Source organism: Aedes albopictus, chromosome 2, assembly GCF_035046485.1.
Source record: "Aedes albopictus strain Foshan chromosome 2, AalbF5, whole genome shotgun sequence".
Taxonomy (NCBI): domain Eukaryota; kingdom Metazoa; phylum Arthropoda; class Insecta; order Diptera; family Culicidae; genus Aedes; species Aedes albopictus.
In genome coordinates this window covers 289278556-289299689 of record NC_085137.1, presented here as the reverse complement: position 1 = coordinate 289299689, position 21134 = coordinate 289278556, and the positions used below count along the sequence as shown (strand labels likewise).

Below are 21134 nucleotides of genomic sequence, written 5' to 3'. Positions count from 1 at the left end.
TATTTACAAACACGATTATAGATACAAATATGCCTCAGCGATACTCACAAACAGAAACTGGTGGCGACATAGGAGCGAACTGGGAACACCGAACTTGGGTATGGGAAGCGCTCACTCAATTATGTCATTTAGCTCACCCAATTCCACACACATCGTAAAATGAATTTGTGTACATGTTGATTTGAAGCTAAAGGAGCTTAGATGGAATTGTTTATTGAGCGTTTATCGGAAGGAATTGAATCTGTGAATGTGCTCTAATTCAATAGACTGAGTGTTGTAACTTGTCAATGATTGAGGTGTGGTTTTTGCCCATGCACCGATGCAAGTCAATTGTTTTTCACACTATTTATCTTCCCAATATTCCGCTTTGGTACCATAATTTGTCATTTGTGATTCATACTTTTTTCATTTATACCACTGGAGATCCGTTTAAATATTCAATATAATTTTAAGAACCCATTGTTTTTCTGAAGTACAAATTGAAAAAAAAAAGATTCCGATCAACAAGCCAGTTTTCCAGGAAATGACGTACAACCATTTAGAAAAAAAATCGCTACGGATTCAACGATCAACGAAAGGGGACACTGAAATCATTGCTGCATAAATCGATAAAATTAAATAGAAAAAAATAACAGTTTCTTCACTTGATCAACCGCATCTTATTCTTTGTTTGTAAATATATTATTATTCATAGTATTCAATCGATTTTCTCTTATCTTTGTCATCGTCTTATTATAGCTAGCCTTAAGTATTTGCTTCCTTCTCTCGTTTCTATGCATGTGTTGTGTGTATGAGTGTACTCGTCTGTTTGTGTTTATGCAGTTGCTTTTGCTTTCATCAACTCATTTTCATTCGTTTCTCTAGTTGGTATTCATTTTATTCTTTCTCCATGAAGTATGCAAGTGTTTGCGTTTGTTCATAGACTACCACAAATTCATGTGAACCGACAAAATTTAACTAAAAAACAAAAAATAGCAGTTTTACAATAAAATATCAGGCAAACAATAGTAATCATTATGAACAAGGTGATCAATTTGTATTTTTCTTCTACGCGGGCTTCTTCGGAGAGCAAAACACGATTCAACTCTGTTGACTACTGTTCCACACAGCAGACTTAGGCGGGTTCTAAAATCTGGGAAACAGGCATGGGATGGAACACTGCGGGAAATGAGGGGTTTCATTGTATAAACTGGAGCGATATCAATAGCACAATAGTAAAAATAAATTATGATGTACAATCAACAATGAAAATAGCCGGCAAGGTCTATAATACACTTCTAAGCAAATTTACTAAACTCAATCCTTGGAAACAATGTTTGTAGCAGCATATTTTTTTTCCCTTGTCGGAAACATTGCACACGATACTTGTATGGGGATAAAATAATGCACATAATTTAAGGGGACAAGATCTCTATAGGGGATGGAAGGGGAGTTATTAACGGCTAGTAGTGGGAACAGTAGGTAAACCACGATCTCCTTACTGGTACACGCGCGACTATGTGTGTGTGTCTGTGGGCGGGTGAAGTTTTGGCGCAGTCGAGTTTAAACGTTCGAAAAAGAGGACAGCTGAAGAATTAGTTGTAGTCAATGGTGCTGCTGCTGGGTGAGAACATCTTCTACACTGACAAACGCACACGCTCCCAGGGATGAACTGGACATCAGGCGGAGTAGTTCGCAGGCATGTGCTATGCACACCTCCAGCGGCGGCCGCCACGAGTAGGTCATCGATTCTGAAGAAAACGGAGAATTTTCAATCTATTAAATCCGTCATTATAAAGCTGCAGACCAAAGTTTTACCTAATATGGCAGAATTGAGGGCAGCACACACGGATTCACGCCGTGACGGACATAGCTGCCAACCTAATGGACTAGCCCATGGATTAGAATATGCTAGTAAACTAAATGCATCCTGAAACGAAATATTTATGTTTTGTAATAATTAAATAGATACATGTCTGAAAAAGTTACACACCAATGTTTACATGTGTTTCTATATAACACGTCTTACTGTATCATTTAAAGCATATATTGCACATATTTAGTGTAATGTTTCAGTACTCCTAAACGAACACTCAATATTTCAAAAGAGTTCCCGGAAGATTCTTAACCTTAAAATACTCTCTCCTCCTGACCCTTTCTTGAGCCCATGGTTAAAACGGACCCGTAGATGACTTCGACCGTGGCAGGTGAAAAGAATTACCTGAAAAAATCCCTCGGAAAATCTCTGCAGGCATTCCGGAGTACATCACACCAAGAGATATCCAGTAGATATCCTACTTGGAAGCCTGGAGAAATCCCATAGGGAATTCCAGGATACATTGTTTGAGTAATTCATGGAGAAATAACTGAAGGCCTCCACAGATATTTTTTTAAAGAGGGATGCGCGGAGAAATCTCTGGGTGAATTTCTGTCAGAATTTGTGGGAAAATTCGTAGCAGGAATTCCTGAAAGAATCCATAGGATAATTCCCAGATAAATTCAGGGAGTAATTATAGGAAGAGTAATTGAAGAAATTTCTGGATACATGAGGAGGAATTGCAGAAAAAGGGCTGCAGGAATACCAAAAAGAATTTCCGGAGGATAAGCTTCTGGAGGAATCCCAGGAGGAGCTCCTAAAGCAAACGCAAGAAAAGCTTCTGGAGATATCACAGGAGAAGTATCTACCTGGAAAAAATCTCAGTGAAATATCTTATGGGATTGTAATAGAAATTTCCAGAAAAAAATCTCGAGGAAGTCCCGAAGGAGTTCATGGATGGACACCATCAGAAATTCCTGAAACAATCACAGCAGAAATTCAGAGAGAAAACGCAATAAGGACTTCTGGAGAAATTCCGGCAGGAACACCTGAAGGAACCCAAAGAAGAATTTCTGAAGGAATCCCTTGAAAAAATCACAAAGAAACTCCTGGATAAATTCCTTAAAGAATATTGTATGAATTTCAACTGAAATTTTAGATACATCCCCAGATAAGTTCTTGTAAAAATTCCTGTAGGAATTTCAGGAGAATTCCCAGCAGCAGTTCCTGACGATATCCCAAGAAAAACTTCTGGAGGTATCACAGGAGGAATACCTGGAAAATTTATAAAGAGACTCTTTCAGGAATCCCCACAAGAATCCCTGGAGCAAGTTTCGAAGGAATTCCTAAAGGACACCAGCACCAGTAAAAATTCCTGGAAGAATCCAAGCGAAAATTGCTGTAAGAATTTATGGAAGAGTCCCATCACAGATTTCTAAAGTTTCCAAGGTTTCCAATTGATTTTTTTGGAGAAATTCCAAGAACAATTTCCAATCACTAAAAAAAGACTCACAGCGAAAACTAAGGAGAAATTTCTGGAAGAATATCAGCAGCAATTCCTAAAGCAACACCAGCAGAAATCCAAAAAAAAATCCAACGGATAAATCTCAGTATTACTTCCTAGACCAACCCCAGCATATTTCCTGAAGGGTTCTCTGAAAAAAGAAGCTAAGTTTGTATTTTTCAATATTGGGACGGCATTCAGTTGAAAAAGTAATAACTTCCATCTCATTTTGGGGATGTTTTTAATCACATCAATAGGCAACGTTTGACGTTTGTTCTGTTTCTAAAGTATACATCAAGAAAAAGTGCATTTAAGAAATTTCAAATCATCAAACCTTTTAAGTTGGATAGGGTTAGGCGCCATTACCTGTTCAGTTACGTTGATTACAGAATCAAAGATACGCACAGGTCCAACGCCATTACAGGTTCTCATATTCCAGAATTTCATCTTGAGAGGAAGTGATATCGCAATTTGGCAAATGAAGTTCATTCACTTGAAAATTTTTGGATATAGCAAGAACTTTGTTCTTCCACTTACTTTACTAAAACTGGAAAAAATGTGCAAAGTGCTCCACGAGGATCGTTTAGCACCCCAAAGACGTGTCTTATAGGCCTTGCTAACCGACCTAAACCTGAAAGCCTCCGATCCCGCCGAACGACGTCTGTTTCCAATGAGATGCAGCACATAGATGGCGCAGATCGCTAAACGCTGCATCAGAATCTGTATCTCTTTGATCTGTTCCAACTATTTCTACATTGTTTCCTGATCTTTACTAGTAGTTAATTCTGAGACGAGTTTTGCAATGCATGCATTGTTTTTAAGCACACATGCTCGAGGCATGGCACACGAGTTTATCAATTCATTTTTACTGAAAGTAGCCAGGCCAGATTCACAATGTTACTTATACAGCAATTCTTCTTATGATAAGGTTCTTGGACTAGAGTCAATTGGGCTGTACCGTTTAGCATAATTCTGCAAAGCTCGATCGTTGCTATTTTTTATGCTGAAGATTGATCTGAGCTCCCGAATGTCGGTTCCCGAATGATCCGTTTTCCTTCTTGTTGGAAATGTTTGTGATTATGCAGACTAGGTTGTTAACCGACCATAATTTTAAACTAGTTAACCGACAATTCTTTAGGATCAATTTGGTTCTACAAAAAACGGGAAGCAATGGAAACACGGAATCATACATGAGTCATAACATCGTTCGGGAAAAGTAGAACATCCCATTCCTAGGTATCGTAAGCATATAACCGCATTACACACATCGCATGAATTCACATCTTATTTAGTGAACTCTTACCATCGGAGTAGGTGATCCGTAGTGTTATTCTTAGCCAATTGAGATAACTGCTACCACCACTACACAGCTATCTAGGCTAATCGATAATAGAAGTATTCAAATTCATACTGACCCGAACAGCTGAACTGGAGTGGAACCGACAATCATAGCACCAATATAAATAATCAGTTTTTCAAATAGCAAACATATTTTGAAATCATTGTTTGCAATACTTATCAGGTGCCTCCATATGTTCAGCAAGAGAACTAATAAACACTAAGAATATCAGATGGCAAAACAAACATTTGATCTCACCCTTTTTTCGTAGAAAATACTCTCTGTCATTTTACTTACCTCTAACATCTTCTGATTAGTTTCGTTAACTCCTTGTTCTTTCTCTAATCGTTGGCTCATCTGAAACAGTTCCCGGCCAAACTCCAACATCCGCTCGACACCGGATCGCGAGACGCCAGTGTTGGTCGATTTACAGTTGGCCGAAAGTGACGAATCCACATCTGGAGAAAACAATTGGAAGAGTTACTTCTCAACACGCAGGGGAATTTGAACTTTAGCTCATCGCACTAACCCATATCCACGTCTCTGCCGCCGTCTACGTCGTCTTCATCGTCGTCGTCGTCGAGCGAATCGTTTAGATTGCTGTTGGACGTTCCGTTTTTGTAGCCATTAGAACTATTCACGTTGTTCGTATGGCCATTTTCCATCTCTACGTCATTAGAGTAGTCGTCTTCGATACACGTGCCGTTATTACTGTAGAGAGAAGATGGAAAAACATATTAGGACTTGAAGAAATCTTTTAAAACGTTATGACTGACTTACCTTAGAACGTTATTTTTGCTAAAACCCTGATTGTCAACACCATCTGGGATAACTGTGTTTCCGTTTTGATAACTTTTCGTCGATTGTATTACTGACGTTTGCACTGGACTCGTGTGAGATGAACCGCTCTGTAAAAAGGACACATTAGGAAGATTAAAAACTGCAATGTTCTAAAATTGGTCAAACAAATGATGGTCTGAATAAAGGAATTCCGTAAGGTAACTATTAGAAGAGTTTTTGGCGGAAGCTATATGATTGCTGAAGCACAGGAAAGTATGAATTGGAGCGATATGCAGAGGTTGCATACATCTGTCAAAGCTTCTGGCAGCTTTGAACGGCACCTTTATGAACTGCATAAGCAGTAATTGGCCCCATAATTTGCAAACGCAAACGAAATTCCCTCTTATAAATCGCTGGTTCTTCAGGCGGCACTCATGGTCACAAAACGAGGATGATGAAAGAGCCAAACCGAACATGTTTAGTAGTTTTCAAGAGTATAAAGTAGCGGTAAATTTTCGGTAGGAAACTGGAATGATCGAATTTATTGTTGATCGTTACCTAAACCTTCTTCATACTTTCTCTATCTGATAAACAAATTTATCCAAGAATTCAACAAGGAAGTTAACTAAGTACGTATTTTCCTCACAACTTTTGTCAGAACTTTCTCGACTAATAATTGTAATTGCTCAAACAACACTTGGCTGGTTTTCTGGGCAATGAATTTCTAAGAAATAATCTATTTTGGAAAATGGGCTCTCGAATGAATGTTGTAGAACCAATTTTAATTCACACACTGTTCTTTCGGACGTTAAATCTAATTTGCTTGTATACCTATCTGTCCAATAGTACATTCAGCGCAATATAAAATAATATTGGAAATACTTACGAGGTCGAAATCAGATCCGTTCACCATTTCGATAAACTGCCTACATTTGAGCATGAACAACAGATTTTGGTTCGACTCCAGGAGACCTGGATATAAGCGTACAGTTTGCTCAATTGCTTGTCCCATGCGCCCCGATAGTACTAGTTTGATTATTTCTGCAAGAGTAAAAAAGTTACGATGAGTTCACTGGGGATAGATACAAGTGAAAGCGAGGTAAATCCTACTTTGTCGATTCTTTATCGACACCATGTCCTCCTGGAGAGACTGGCCGGTGGTGCGTGCGAACGTTTCGGCTGTCGAGCTGTAGCCATGATGCACAAGGTATGAGGAAACCATTTTGTGCAGGATCACAGTCCAATCGCCCTGGTCGTCCGGCAGGGGAAAGTTATAGATAGTGGCTTTGGTCGCCGCTCGCAGCTCCTTCAGCATGTCTTCGATGTCAAACTTGAACGGCTCTTGGCCGAAGTTTGCGTCTACCACTTCGCCGGGGGTCTGCAGTCCCACTGTGGGATATAATCGTGGCTGAAAAGGGAGAAGAAAATCATTGGTACGTGCTCTATTGATCTGTTATAACAAAAACTCACCGGTAAATCTTTGAATGCTATCCCTAGATGGTGGCCGTTCTTAGTGTAGAAACAGGTATTATCGACTAAATTAACTCCACAACCAATAATATCACCGGTGGTAAAGGTGGGCCCATAGGGTTGCCCATTCCCGGACGAGCAAAACGAGTTTCCGTCGTCGCCGTGGTAGCCGTACGATTGCTTATCCCACCCCGGTAACCGGTTCATCTTGAAGTGTGGATGTGCTGTCAACCCGATGCCCATGTAGCCATCGCGGCCCTTGGAGATTATCTTCACCTCGAAGTAGTACAGTCCGCATGCTGCCGGAATTGGAAATGGCGTACGCACCGATGCGGCATCTGTGTGTGATTTTCCAACTCCTGGAAAGAGGTGAACAAAAATATGACATTTAAATTAGTGGCGAAATGTATTATGAGCGATATAAATCGTTGATAGCTTAAATTTTATTCAACTCCATTATAAACGTTATAACATGTCCTTTAATTATCAAAGTAAAGGATCTAAACATTATCATACAGTTGCAAAAATGCAAAGAAATACATGAAATGAGATTTTCAGATGCAGAGAGTAGTTTGGTTATCTATTAGCTATCGCCAAGGCTACCGTCTCTCATTTGTATACAGAAGGTCCTGGCTTCAATTCTTGGCCCATCTCTTTCCTCATACTTTCTATCTTTCCATCTTACTTACCTTACCGGTCAGGCTAAGGCCTGAGTAGCCTCTACTGTACATAGTAGCTGTCTCCATTCCACTCGGTCCATGGCTTTGTGTCTCCAGTTCCGCACTCTGCGAAGGGTCCGCAGATCGTTCTCCACCTGATCGACTCATCTAGCTCGCTGCGCACCACGTCTTCTTGTACCGGTCGGATGACTCTCGAGAACCATTTTAGTCGGGTTGCTAACCAACATCTTGATGGCGTGACCCGCTCACCGATGCCTCCCGATTTTCGCGGTGTGGACGATGTCTGGTTTCCTCAGCAGCTGATGCAGCTCGTGGTTCATTCGCCTTCTCCAAGTCCCGTCTTCCATCCGCACTCTGCCGTAGATGGTACGCAACACCTTCCGTTCGTAAACTCCTAGGGCGCGTTGGTCCTCTGCACGTAGGGTCCACTACCGGTCTAATCAGCGTTTTGTAGATAGTTACCTTCGTGTTACGGCGAACTTCATTCGATCGTAGAGTTCTGCGTAATCCTCCCTGGAGCCCTTTGCCATCATATACATTGTCTTCAACACATTAATGATTAATCCGATTCGCCTGGCTTCACGCTTTAGTCGGATGTACGTTCCGTCATCGTCTCAAATTTACGAGCTATAATATCAATATCATCAGCGAAATCAAGCAGCTAAACGGACTTCGTGAAAATCGTCCCACTCGTGTTTATCCCCGCTCTCCTTATTACACCTTCTAACGCAATGCTAAACTGCAAGCACGAAAGACCATGCCGTAACCTTCTGCGAGTTTCGAAGGGACTCGATAGTGTCCCTGATCATTCCCTGTTGTGCATTTGGACGAGTCGGACGTGTGCTCCGTATCTCACCACGCGATAGACCTCGTAGAAGTAGAGTTTTTTCCCCCGCAATTGCGGAAGGTTTTTTATATCGTGCGTTTTCCTGCTTGTGCGAAGTGTAGTGTCGCAAGGTGGTATCCAGCGCAACGCGGAAGCGAGGTGCTTGCATCATCGTACATCAAGGTCAACGAATAATCGCATCCAAAAGTCATCATTATCGCCATCATCAGCCCCTCCGTCAACAAAGAGGACGGCGGCGACGGGTGCGAAGGCAGACGCGACGGACAGCTTTACCATCTGCCTGCCTGTGATAAATATCTACCTGCTCCGGTCAGATAAGTATCACTCTTTCGATACACTCTTTTGTCCGCCCAATTTGTTTTAATCGCTTTTGTCTATTGTATCCCCAGTCCACATTCGACCACGTGCTTTTTTTTGACATCCATAACAGTGGTTCCCAAACTACTGTATACGGGTAAGGGTGTACAAACTGTAAATAACAGAACATTTTTTTTAGTTTTTTTTTTATTAGCTATTTTTTCTTTTTTTTTCAATACCGTTTTTTTTTGCATCCTACAGGGTGCGCTAAAATAAACATAAGAATTGAATTCGTATATTATTAATACAAGTTTTTTTTTTTGCTTTTTTTATTTTCTATATATTATTAATATTGTTTGGTTTACAAACCAAACAGTTGTCGTCCTAAGGAAGAAAGTGCACTGTAAATACTTTAAGGTTTTTCTCTTCCCCTTTTGCACTTTTGAGTTATTTTCCATAAATTTGTTTCCACATGGACGATTCGATTGGAGGCGAAACGCCTCCCAATGATATCATTGCTCGTACGCGGTTTTATCAGCCATCTTCGCCTGGACCTTGGGTTGTCTATTTCCGGCGCAAATGCAAACCATTGAATATGCTTTCGATTTCTCGAGAGCTGACGCGTAAGTATCCTGGGACCGTTATTCACCAAGTGAAAGCATCCAAGCTGCGTGTTACCGCACCTAGCTACAAAGCAGCAAATGAAATTGCTCAACACGAAGCGTTTACTGTTGAATACGCGGTCTATGTGCCAGCACGAGAAGTGGAGGTGGAGGGGAAGATCCTCGACGAAATGCTGACATGTGAGGACATCAAGACCGGCTTTGGTCGATTCAAAAATAGGTCAATTCCTGATGTGGCTATCCTAGACTGTAAACGCTTATCTAAGGTTTCCATGGAAGGAAATAAAAAGGTGTACTCGCCTTCAGCGTTTTTTCGAGTGACTTTTCCAGGTTCCGTCCTCCCGGAATTTGTTGTAATTGATGGTGGTTTTTACCCAGTGCATCTTTTTAGGCCGAAGGTTTTTAATTGTACCAAATGCAAGCAGTTTGGTCACAGTGATAGCTTTTGCGACAACAAGCCCCGTTGTGGCAAATGCAACCAAGCTCACTTGGAGGACTCTTGCACACAGGAAGCGGAAAAATGTAGCTACTGTGGCGGAGATCCTCACGACTTGCAAGTTTGCCCGGCTTACAAAAGACGCATTCGAAATGAGAGTCGCTCTATCATAAAGCGCTCCAAACAGACATATGCGGAGATGGTGAAATCTTTTAAAACACCAGATTCCGTGTCTGAATCAGCTGTCCCAGTTGAAAATCCCTATCAGGAGTTGTCTTCCGATGATCAGGACGATGGCGAAACTGATGAGGGTGGATCTCTTTCGGAGGTACACGCACCTGGAAAAAGGAAGTCATCATCTTCCCCGGGATTGCGCCGAAAGGTCTTTTTAAAGTCTTCCCTCAAAAGTTTGCCTAATGATAAAGGAGACGGGGTAAACTTAAAAACTCCGAAGAATCAGGTTCCTCTAGCTTCAGCTCCATGTTGTAGCAAGAACCTGTCACCCCCGTCTCCGCCTGTTAAATACACTTCAAAGAGAAATAATCGACAAGGTAGCAAGAAAAAAGCTACCAAAGTTCCTCGCAGTTCAAGCAAGCCTCCTAGACCCAAGCGAGGACTGTTTACTTTTAGGGTTCTCGTGGATCGCTTATATAATGCCCTCAGCCTTCCAGAAACATTAAGAGGCATTATTGATATGTTTATACCTACAGTAGAAGAATATTTTCGGAATCTGACACAATCATGGCCCCTCCTTGCTGCGATCATATCTTTCGATGGATAATTCATCAAGTGAGGTACAAGATATGATCACTGTGCTACAGTGGAACTGTCATAGTCTAAAACCTAAATTAGACCTGTTTAAGTTTTTGATTCACAACTCTGATTGTGATATATTTGCCCTTTGTGAAACATGGCTTTCTTCTGAAGATGAACTCAACTTCCACGATTTTAACATTATACGCCAGGATAGAGATGACCATTATGGGGGAGTTCTTTTGGGGATCAAAAAGACTTACTCATTTTATAGAATTCCAATCGCGACTCATCCTGGCGTAGAAATCGTCGCTTGCCAAATAAACGTAAAGGGTAAAGAACTTTGCGTAGCTTCCGTTTACATTCCTCCAAGAATTTCAATTAACCGCCGTCATCTTTGGAATGCGGTTTCTGCACTATCACATCCAGTTTTAATTCTGGGTGATATGAACGCGCATGGTACAGGGTGGGGCGAACCATATGACGATAATAGAGCGGCCATTTTCTATGATTTGTGCGACGATTTCAATTTGAACATTTTAAATACAGGTGAAGTGACACGTATTGCATCTGACGGCAAAGAAAGTCGTCTCGACCTATCACTGGGGTCAAGCTCACTATCATTCGATTGCTTGTGGAAGGTAATCGAGGATCCTCATGGTAGTGATCACTTACCCATTATAACCACCATAAAGCATAATAGTGAAAGGTCAGACCATCCAATTCAGGTTCCTTTTGACCTCACAAGGAATATCGATTGGCAAAAGTATGCAGAAGCGGTATCTTTTGGCATCGAATCATTCAATCCCCTCCCACCTTTGGATGAGTATCGATTCCTGTCTGAACTGATATATAAGAGTGCATTAGAATCACAAAAACGACGTGTTCCAAGTGCAACCTTCAAAAGAAGACCAGCCACACTAGGTTGGGATGATGATTGCACCCAGTTGTATCTTAAAAAATCTGATGCTTTCAAAACTTTTCGTAGGCACGGTACCTCAGATCTTTATCAAGAGTACGCAAAGCTCGAAAGACAGCTGAGAAACCTGCTGAAAGCGAAGAAGCGTAGTTATTGGCGACACTTCATTGAGGGTCTCTCAAGAGAAACTTCAATGACAACGCTTTGGAGAGTGGCTCGCAACATGCGAAACCGCTCTCCTTCTAATGAGAGTGACGAATACTCCAACCGTTGGATATTTAGCTTCGCGAAAAAGGTCTGCCCAGACTCAGTCCCAGCACAACCGATTTCTTGGGAAACATCCTCAGGAGACGGTCCTCTGGACAGACCCTTCACTATGCTGGAATTTTCTATGGCTCTTCTTTCATCAAACAATTCCGCTCCGGGACGCGATATGATCAAGTTCAATCTTCTAAAGAATCTCCCAGATATCGCGAAAAGACGATTACTGGACCTGTTCAACTCATTCATGGAGAACAACATCGTTCCGCATGAATGGAGACAGGTCAAAGTAATAGCTATTCAAAAGCCTGGTAAACCAGCGTCTGATCATAATTCATACCGCCCAATTGCTATGTTATCATGTTTAAGGAAATTGTTGGAAAAAATGATCCTATCACGACTCGATCATTGGGTCGAATCGAATAACTTGCTTTCAAATACACAGTTCGGGTTTCGCAAGGGCAAAGGAACAAACGATTGTCTAGCGTTGCTTTCAACAGATATTCAACTGGCCTTTGCGGAAAAGGAGCAACTGGCTTCAGTTTTCTTGGATATTAAGGGCGCCTTTGATTCAGTTTCCATAGGAATATTGTCAGAAAAACTGCACAATAGTGGACTTCCAGGAATTTTAAATAATTTCTTGTACAATTTGTTGTCAGAAAAACATATGAGCTTCAATCTCGGACAACTGACAACTTCCAGAATTAGTTACATGGGCCTACCCCAAGGCTCATGTTTAAGTCCCTTGCTTTATAATTTTTACGTGAAAGACATTGATAGTTGCTTGGAAGGACAATGCACGCTAAGACAACTTGCAGATGATGCTGTGGTTTCTCTAAAAGGCCCACATGCAGAAATGTTGCAAAGACCATTGCAAAATTCTCTAAATAATCTGTCAATCTGGGCAAGAGATTTAGGGATCGAGTTTGCTCCGCAAAAAACTCAATTGGTTGTGTTTTCTAGAAAGCGGAACCCAGCCCAACTGAAACTCAATCTTTTGGGAATAGAAATCGACCAGTCTTTGACTTCGAAATACCTTGGGGTCTGGTTTGATTCAAAAGGCACTTGGGGTACCCAAATCAAGTATTTGGTGCAAAAATGTCAACAAAGGATCAATTTTCTACGCACAATTACCGGAACATGGTGGGGTGCTCACCCGGAAGACCTCATAAAACTTTACAAAACGACTATTCTCTCTGTTATTGAGTATGGCTCTTTCTGCTTCCACTCAGCAGCAAACTGCCACCTAATAAAGTTGGAACGAATTCAATACCGTTGTTTGCGTATTGGTCTCGGCTGTATGCACTCAACGCATAATGCGAGCCTTGAGGTCCTGGCAGGGGTGAAACCTCTCCAGAACCGATTCTGGGAGCTCTCGCTAAGGTTACTTATCAAGTGTGGAGTGAGCAACACACTTGTCATTGAAAATTTCGAAGAAATGCTCAGTCTGAACACTCAATCAAAATTCATGAGAATCTATCTGTTCTACATGTCATCTGATATAAGCCTACCAAGTTATAATCCTCCCCGTGTACACTTCACTAATGACAGTTCCTCTGTTAAATACGATCTGTCCATGAAACAAGCTATTCATGGAATACCAGATCAACTTCGATGTATATCTATTCCTCGCATTTTTAACGAAAAGTACCAAAATGTCAATTCCTGTAAGAGATTCTTCACTGATGGGTCTCGCATAAATGGATCCACTGGTTTCGGTGTTTTCAATGAAAATTTCACCGCCTTCCGCAAACTTCAGGAACCTTGTTCGGTTTATGTTGCTGAGCTGGCAGCAATCAACTTCGCTTTGGGGATGATTTCCAACATGCCCGTAGACCATTTCTTCATCTTCTCGGATAGCCTTAGTTCGATTGAGGCACTCCGGTCGATGAAACCTGTAAAACATCCATCTTACTTTCTTACAAAAATAAGGGAGCAGATGGGTGCACTGGTCGAAAGATCATACAAGATTACCTTTGTATGGGTCCCCTCACATTGCTCAATTTATGGCAATGAGAAGGCGGACTCTCTCGCAAAGGTGGGCGCACAGGAAGGTGAGATCTATGATAGAAGAATTTCACATGATGAATTTTTCCATTTTGTTCGCCAGAGTTCTCTTCAAAGTTGGCAACATGATTGGCGAGATGGCCAGCTGGGACGGTGGTTACATTCCATTATTCCTAATGTTTCTTTGCGAGTGTGGTGGTATGGTCTGGATGTAAGTCGCAATTTCATTCGCGTGATGTCAAGACTTATGTCCAACCATTACTCGCTAGACGCGCATTTACACAGGATTAACCTCGCGTTGAGCAATGTTTGTACTAAGTGCGGTTCCGGTTATGATGACATCGACCACGTAGTTTGGCAATGCCCGGATAATGACGCCTCCAGAGCGCTACTTTTGGATACCCTTGAGGCCCGAGGTAGACAACCCTTTGTTCTTGTGAGAGATGTGTTGGGGACCCGCGATGTCACATACATGGGATGTATTTTCGACTTTCTTCGCTCTGCTGGTATAAAAGTTTAATTTGCTTGTGTTTTCTTCTCCAGTTTTTTTTCTCTGTTTTGTCCTCTTTGTGTTACCAAGCTGCTCCTGGCCATCCGGAAAACCAAGTCCCACAACAAGTTGGTACCAACACCACAAGGCACCGAATACGCTAGCAAGATGCGATTCACCCCCGGATGAGCAGCAGTGAAACCTTTGGCCCAATCCTTACCCTGTCCATCCCTCAAAATGTGACCTTCTAACCTCGAGCTGCCACGAGTACCCTGGCTTCCACCCATTACTAACAGATATCATTAAAAAGTTATTACTCTGTATAATGTATACTATTAAGTACAAAGCAAGATCCTCGGCTCCGTAAAGCGTTATACGCGATTGAGCCCCAAATAAACGAACTAGATAAAAAAAAAAAAAGTGTCCCTGATACTCGAACTACACACATCACTCAATCGTCGTCGCCATCGTCGCCTTGATCAATCGTATCAGTTTATCCGGGAAACCGTATTCGTGCATAATCTGCCATAGCTTTTTTGGATCGATTGTATCATACGCCGATTTGAAATCGATGAACAAGTGATGCGTGGGCACGTTGTATTCACGGCATTCCTGTAACACCTGGCGGATAGTTAACATCTGCAGCCTGATATTGCCCCACGAACTCTGTTGCAATCGGTAATAGACGGCGGCATAAAATTTGAAAGAGTATCTTGTAGGCAGCGCTCAGTAGTGTGATCGCGCGGTAGTTCCCGCAATCCAACTTGTCGCCCTTTTTGTAGATGGGACACACGATACTTTCCATCCATTCCTCCGGTAATACTTCCTCCTTTCAAATCTTGGTAATGACCTAGTGTAGTGCTCTCACTAGTGCTTCTCCGCCGTATTTTAGAAGCTCGCTTGGTAGTTGATCTGCTCCAGCGGCTTTGTTGTTTTTCAACCGGCCAAGCTCCTCCTCAATCTCTTGGAGGTCATGGGCCGGAAGTCTTTCGTCCTGTGCACTGCACATACTCCTAGATCTGTTACCACGCCACCTTCGGTACTTGTAACATCGCCATTGAGGTGCTCATCGACCTCTCGACCACCTAACGCTCGCTCGTGAGAATATTCCCGTCTATCCTTCCATCTATCCATCTATCCTTCTATCTACTTCCTCATTTGCCAAAGCCTAGTTCAAACACTAGTTCCTGCTAGAACCGGGTTGATAAAGCCCTTTCTCTTTTTTTCAAATTCGCAGCAATGTATAACCAACGGAATTCTCGCAGCGCAATATCACGAACACTAACACAAATCACATGGTTGAAAATACGCCCGTTTGATTTTGCCGGGAGCAGCTGATTTTTGTTTATTATTTTCCACCAATAATTCAAGTAGTTTTCGTGTAATGCAGCGTGTACGTACACGCAAGCAGAAACCACTATATATTATTTTACGTCTACAAACCGGCAACCTGCGAATTTCACAATAATCTTGTTTTGTTAGCACACAATCACACTTCACACGCCACGTTCTACATTGACCTGCATTCTGACGTAGCAGCCTTCATAATTATATTTCTGGATTGTTGATTGGAGTATCAACTACGGCAAGGAAAATGGCTATTCATCCCATACCCAGGAGTTGTAGCGTGATTCAGCACCCGGGTAGAACAAGATAGAACAAGGGCAAAGAACAATCCAAGGGCAAAATTATAACAAATTTTGCCATCATATCACATTTTATCATTCTTAGGAATAACACAAAATAACTTGCTAAGAACAAAAAAATGTTATAATTTCAAATTTGTTATTTCTGAGTCAGTATTGAATAGCAATAAATATGTGAATAATAACAAAATATGCAATCTTAGCAAAACAAGTTCTTCTGAGCATCCTAAGTAAAATAACATCCCAATGGCATATTTTGCAATCATAACTTGTTTTGTTATTGCTGAGTTATTTAGTATTTATTTTATTTTAAATAGAATATTGATGAAGAACAATTTTTGTTATTGGTGTGCTATGAATAAGAGCTAAAAGAACAAAAAATAAAAACTCATTTTGTTTCAAAAAAAAAGAAATAATAACTAATGTTTTTATTAAAAGATCAAAACCAAGGACAAAACATTTCGGAAATTACAATTCAGTTTTTCCTCCTCTCCTCTTCTTGGCGTAACGTCCTCACTGGGACAAAGCCTGCTTCTCAGCTTAGTGTTCTATGAGCACTTCCACAGTTATTAACTGAGAGCTTCCTCTGCCAATGACCATTTTGCATGTGTATATCGTGTGGCAGGCACGAAGATACTCTATGCCCAAGGAAGTCAAGGAAATTTCCTTTACGAAAAGATCCTGGACCGACCGGGAATCGAACCCGTCACCCTCAGCATGGTCATGCTGAATACCCGTGCGTTTACCGCCTCGGCTATATGGGCCCCAGTTTTTACAATTATGATTATCCTTTTCGATATAACTTATTTTGTACCCACTTTGTTTGCAATAACTGGATGATAACTTATTCAGTTATTCTAAATTTTGAAATATGTGGTCCTTGATTTGTTCTTATAAGGATTAAATTAGTTATTATTGAGTTATTTTTCGGTACAAAGTCAGTTTTTACAACAAAGCAATAACAAATTTCTTATGCGGTTTTATTGGCAATTATCGGTGAAAAATTTTAAAGAAACCCTAAGGAATCTCTGAAAGAATTTTGGAGGAATCCCAAGATTCCTGTAAGAAAACCCAACCCTCAGAGGAATCAATTAAGAAAATTCAGAAGGTTTCCCGGGAAGAATCCTAGAAAGAATCCCGGAAGGAACCACGGTAGGAACTCCTTAAGAAATCCTGGGAGAATTTCCTAAAACTATCCCAGGAGAAATCCGGAAGAATTTCCAGAAGGAATTCTGAGATAATCCCAAGAAGGTATTCCTGGAGAAATCCCTAAGGCGATCTTGGGGAAATCTATGAAGGTATCCCGAATAAAACTTTTGAAGGAATTCTAGGAGAATTTCTTGAGGGACTCCCGGGAGAAATTTCTGAAGGCATACCGGGAAGAAACGATGAAATAATGGATTTTATCTGAAAATGGTCATTAAAAATGATTAATTTTGCGGAAGTAGTTATACATAACAGGTGAAAATAAATTTACATAAAATGCTAAATCTGATTTATGCATAATCGTGACCTATGATAAGAACATGCTTAAAGGATCACTTTTACCTATGAAAAGCAATACGTTCGATTAACGACAAAGAATCCAATAAACCAGAGAAAAGAGGTCACCCCATATGATCGATGACGCTGCAAAAAGCAAGAATGAATAAATGACAACAAGAACAAGCACAGAAAAGAACAATGTCGATGACGACTCAACAAACGTATTGTACACGTACGAGCATCAATGGTCGTAGAGCGCAGTAGTTACAGCTCTGTAATGCAACTGCTGGCTGTTAGAAGCACGCGATAATTTAACAGAAGACCGATTTTCCCGACTCCAAGCAAACTCCACCCTGCAGTTAAACGCGGGGCAACCTTCACGTTTCCCGCTTCAATGGATACCTATAGTTTTTTTTCGCGCTAGTTACCTTCAACACTTGGAATTGCTCCTATCGCTTTGTTTCTTCAGCGAAGAAAACCAGGTGCAGCTAATGATAGTTCGCTATTAACACACCATTCCGACATACAAATTTGGTATTATGATAGTTTTATCACAAAGTGTTTTATCGCAATGCATAAATGGTATTCCATTCATATGGTATTCTGTTTCAGAATAAAATAAGTTGCATATTTACGTCTATCTGAAAAGCATTTTTATCGAAAAAGTTGATCTATTGATCCTACGTTCCCATATTTACCATAGTTTAAATGTAGCATCAAAAGCAATCTGAGAATGAAGGCCAATCACTCATATATTGGAAAGCAGTGTAAAATGCATATTCTTATGCTTCATTCTTAAAATGAAATATAAAGTAGCAATAACATAATAGTTATTTGTTTAACTATTACGTTAATCAGGCTGTTGTCAGTTACTTCACCTTTGCTTTTTTTGTCTGTTTCGTTTCATGGTTTTATGATTCCATTATACCGCGGTGCATCAGCGCGACCATTTCGCATATAATATCTAAGGTCAGTACAACAAACAAAGCGAGTATTAGGGTGAATCATTTCGATACAAATTTGCTAATACCAGCATATTATCTTGCAGCATATAAAGGTGCTGCAATATTTGGGTGATTCATGAATCTGATGATTAAAATCCATGCAAAAATTTCGTCAGGGGCTCTTCAGGGATTTCTTTACAAATACCACTTGGAATGCCTTCCAGCATTACTCACAAGGTAGTACTTTTCTTGGCATTTTCTTAGTATTCTTGCTTGAATCCCTACCGGAGGTTCTGCCGGATTCCTATCGACGTTTTTCCACAGTTCGAACATTTTTTTTAAACGAGATTTCTCTCAGATACTCAGCAGGGATTATTCCTGGAATTTCTACTACAGTGTCGGTTTGTTAGTTGACGACTCATTAGATGGGTTGTCTCAATGGGTGGATGTTCACTGGTTGGGACAAAACCCAACTAAAAAGCACTGTCAATGTCAAAATGAGTTTGAAGTCAGACCACTGTCCCATCGCAGCTCTTATATACAGGCAGTGCTGCTATTAGTCGTGACCATCTCATGACGATGAACAAGTAGGCCTTTTCATCGTCACAAAATGAAACGAGTACTCGCGCACCTAGTCATGTCATTTCGCAATAATCAAGTGTCATGACGAAAACTTCCATTAGGGGGCATCCATTAAGTACGTCACGCTTAGAGGGGGGAGGGGGGGTTTGAGAAAGTGTGACAAGCAATGTATTAGGTATAGGAAAAACCCGTACGAAGGGGGGAGGGGGGTTGAAAATTCTCAATTTTAGCGTGACGTACTTAATGGATGCTCCCTTATGTTTTAGTATTTAAATTTTCACATAGTGCCAACAAATTTAGGCTAGTCATTGTATGTAATAGATGGAGAGGACATATATTCATGATTTAAAGGATTCAAACAATAACAAAATCCATCGATGTGCTAGTAAGTACCTTGTTTACAACCATGTCACGCATCGTCATGATCAAAAAATGAGCGAATATTCCTAGACTATTTTGGTCATCGTCTCCCGATTCGATGACATTGAGAGAGGCACTTCTGTAAAAATCACGTGACGACTCGTGTTGTCATTGACGCTTCCCAAGCCTGTATACAGGACATTTGTGTAAGTCTGTGAGTGTTTCGTGACGTATTTCGTGTCACTTGCGTGTGTCTAGAGCATTTTGATCAGTTGTCAGTTGACCCAACGAACGAACACGATTCGCTAATCGGGGCGCAATCGTAACCCAACCAGCGAATCCAGGCAGTACAATTCACGAATGTTGTACAGGAGATCCTCCGGATTTTGTTCCAGTGGTTTCCTTGTACTGTTCCATCATGGGGTTTTCCGATGTTCCTCGTATGATTTCTTCAAGAAACTTCCATAAGCTTTCTTCTTTAGTTTTTTTCGGGATCTACAGAAGTTTTTTCTAGGATATTTCTTGTATGTTTTCACGGAGTTCCTCTGTAACATAACTAGTCGTGATCGGTAATTTTTACCGAAATCTCAACTGCTGAGCGTTCGGTAAAGGGTTTTTACGGTCATTTTGTAAAAAGTACCGAATTTCGGTAAAATCCTATCGTTTATCTGTCAAACTCTAACGAAGTTCGGTAAAACATTACCGAAGTCGGTGATTCAGGGAGTTTGGCGGGAGAGTTCTTCTTGCATAGAGTTTATCGAGCGATTTATTTCAGAGGTTGTTCCAAGATTTTCCCCCGAAAACCACTACGATTCCATGATTTCTTGCAGTGATCATCCTGATATTTTCAAGAGATTTCCCCGATATTACTCCCAGAGTTCATCCCGGAATCCCTACCGGGTAATGTTTTGTTATGAGTTATGGATGTTCCCTTTAGAATATCTCTAATATTTGCTACCGGAGTTATTGAAGGGCATTTTTTAGGAGTTTTTCTCGGAATACCTACGAAATTTCCGAAGAAATATCGCAAGAAATTAGGGTGAAATCTTGCGAGAAATGCTGAAAGAAAATTCGAATGAAATTTTGAGAAAGACTGCGAGTAAATTTGAAAACCTCTAGGGGAAATTCCGAAAGAAACTCCAAGCACCCCTATAGGGGAAGGAGGCAGTATGACCAACCGTTACGGTCCACACAAAAATTTGAAGATTTTCATACAAACAAGCGTTACGGAGGGGGGGGGGGGAGAGGGTGCTTCAAAAGCGTTACGGAGGGGAGAGGGGGGGGGGGGTCATGAAATGGTGATTTTAGTGTTACGAAATAAATGAACGCAGCCTTAAATTTTCTGAAACAGTCTATATGCTTGGGTGTTTTATTGACCACCTCCAAGATGCCACAATAATCTTACTACGAAGTTTGCTAGAAATCAACACATACAATCCAAGGCATTGAACCAAACATTTTCTAGGAATTGTAACATTTTTTCTAGGATGCACAACATTAACAACAAATTTAACTATCACGACGAGGATCTGGGATCAATTCCCACTCCTGACAAATTCGCAAAATGTGAGTTCCTCCATCGGAAGGGAAATAAAGCGTGGGTCCCGGGATGAACTAGCCTAGGGTTGAAAATCTCGTTAATACAGATAAAATAAAAAGCAGGGTATTGGTTCCCTTATTAAGCATGTGGCTCCCTTTTTCATCCCACGAAAAACAAAGGATTCAAGCGCTGTTTGTTTTGCTTCTTATTTTTGTATTTTTTGTTAGAAGTGAGCACCCATGAAAATAAAAAGAACGGAGTCAATCGGTGCCGTAATCGCTTGTTTTCGAATAGAATGAAAATGGGAGCATGAGATTACTGATGGCACACATACCCTACATTAATTTACTTGAGAATTGGAGAGGCATTTTTACAG

The 21134-nt window shown here is 40.9% G+C and overlaps 1 protein-coding gene across 2 annotated transcripts in view; it reads right to left on the bottom strand.

Moving 5' to 3' along the window:
* Window positions 1–347: 347 nt before the first annotated feature.
* LOC109408161 (ran-binding protein 9) overlaps window positions 348–21134 on the bottom strand; it is a 66959-nt gene continuing 46172 nt past the window's right edge. For both annotated transcript variants that reach the window (XM_029872878.2, XM_029872879.2), the window contains 8 exons: window positions 6889–7247; window positions 6529–6826; window positions 6305–6459; window positions 5419–5546; window positions 5168–5349; window positions 4936–5096; window positions 1798–1909; window positions 348–1730 (listed from right to left, as the gene is read on the bottom strand). In XM_029872878.2, coding sequence (XP_029728738.1) covers window positions 1585–1730; window positions 1798–1909; window positions 4936–5096; window positions 5168–5349; window positions 5419–5546; window positions 6305–6459; window positions 6529–6826; window positions 6889–7247 — 1541 coding nt within the window. In that variant the 3' untranslated portion in view covers window positions 348–1584. The remainder of the gene's footprint in view (window positions 1731–1797; window positions 1910–4935; window positions 5097–5167; window positions 5350–5418; window positions 5547–6304; window positions 6460–6528; window positions 6827–6888; window positions 7248–21134) is intronic.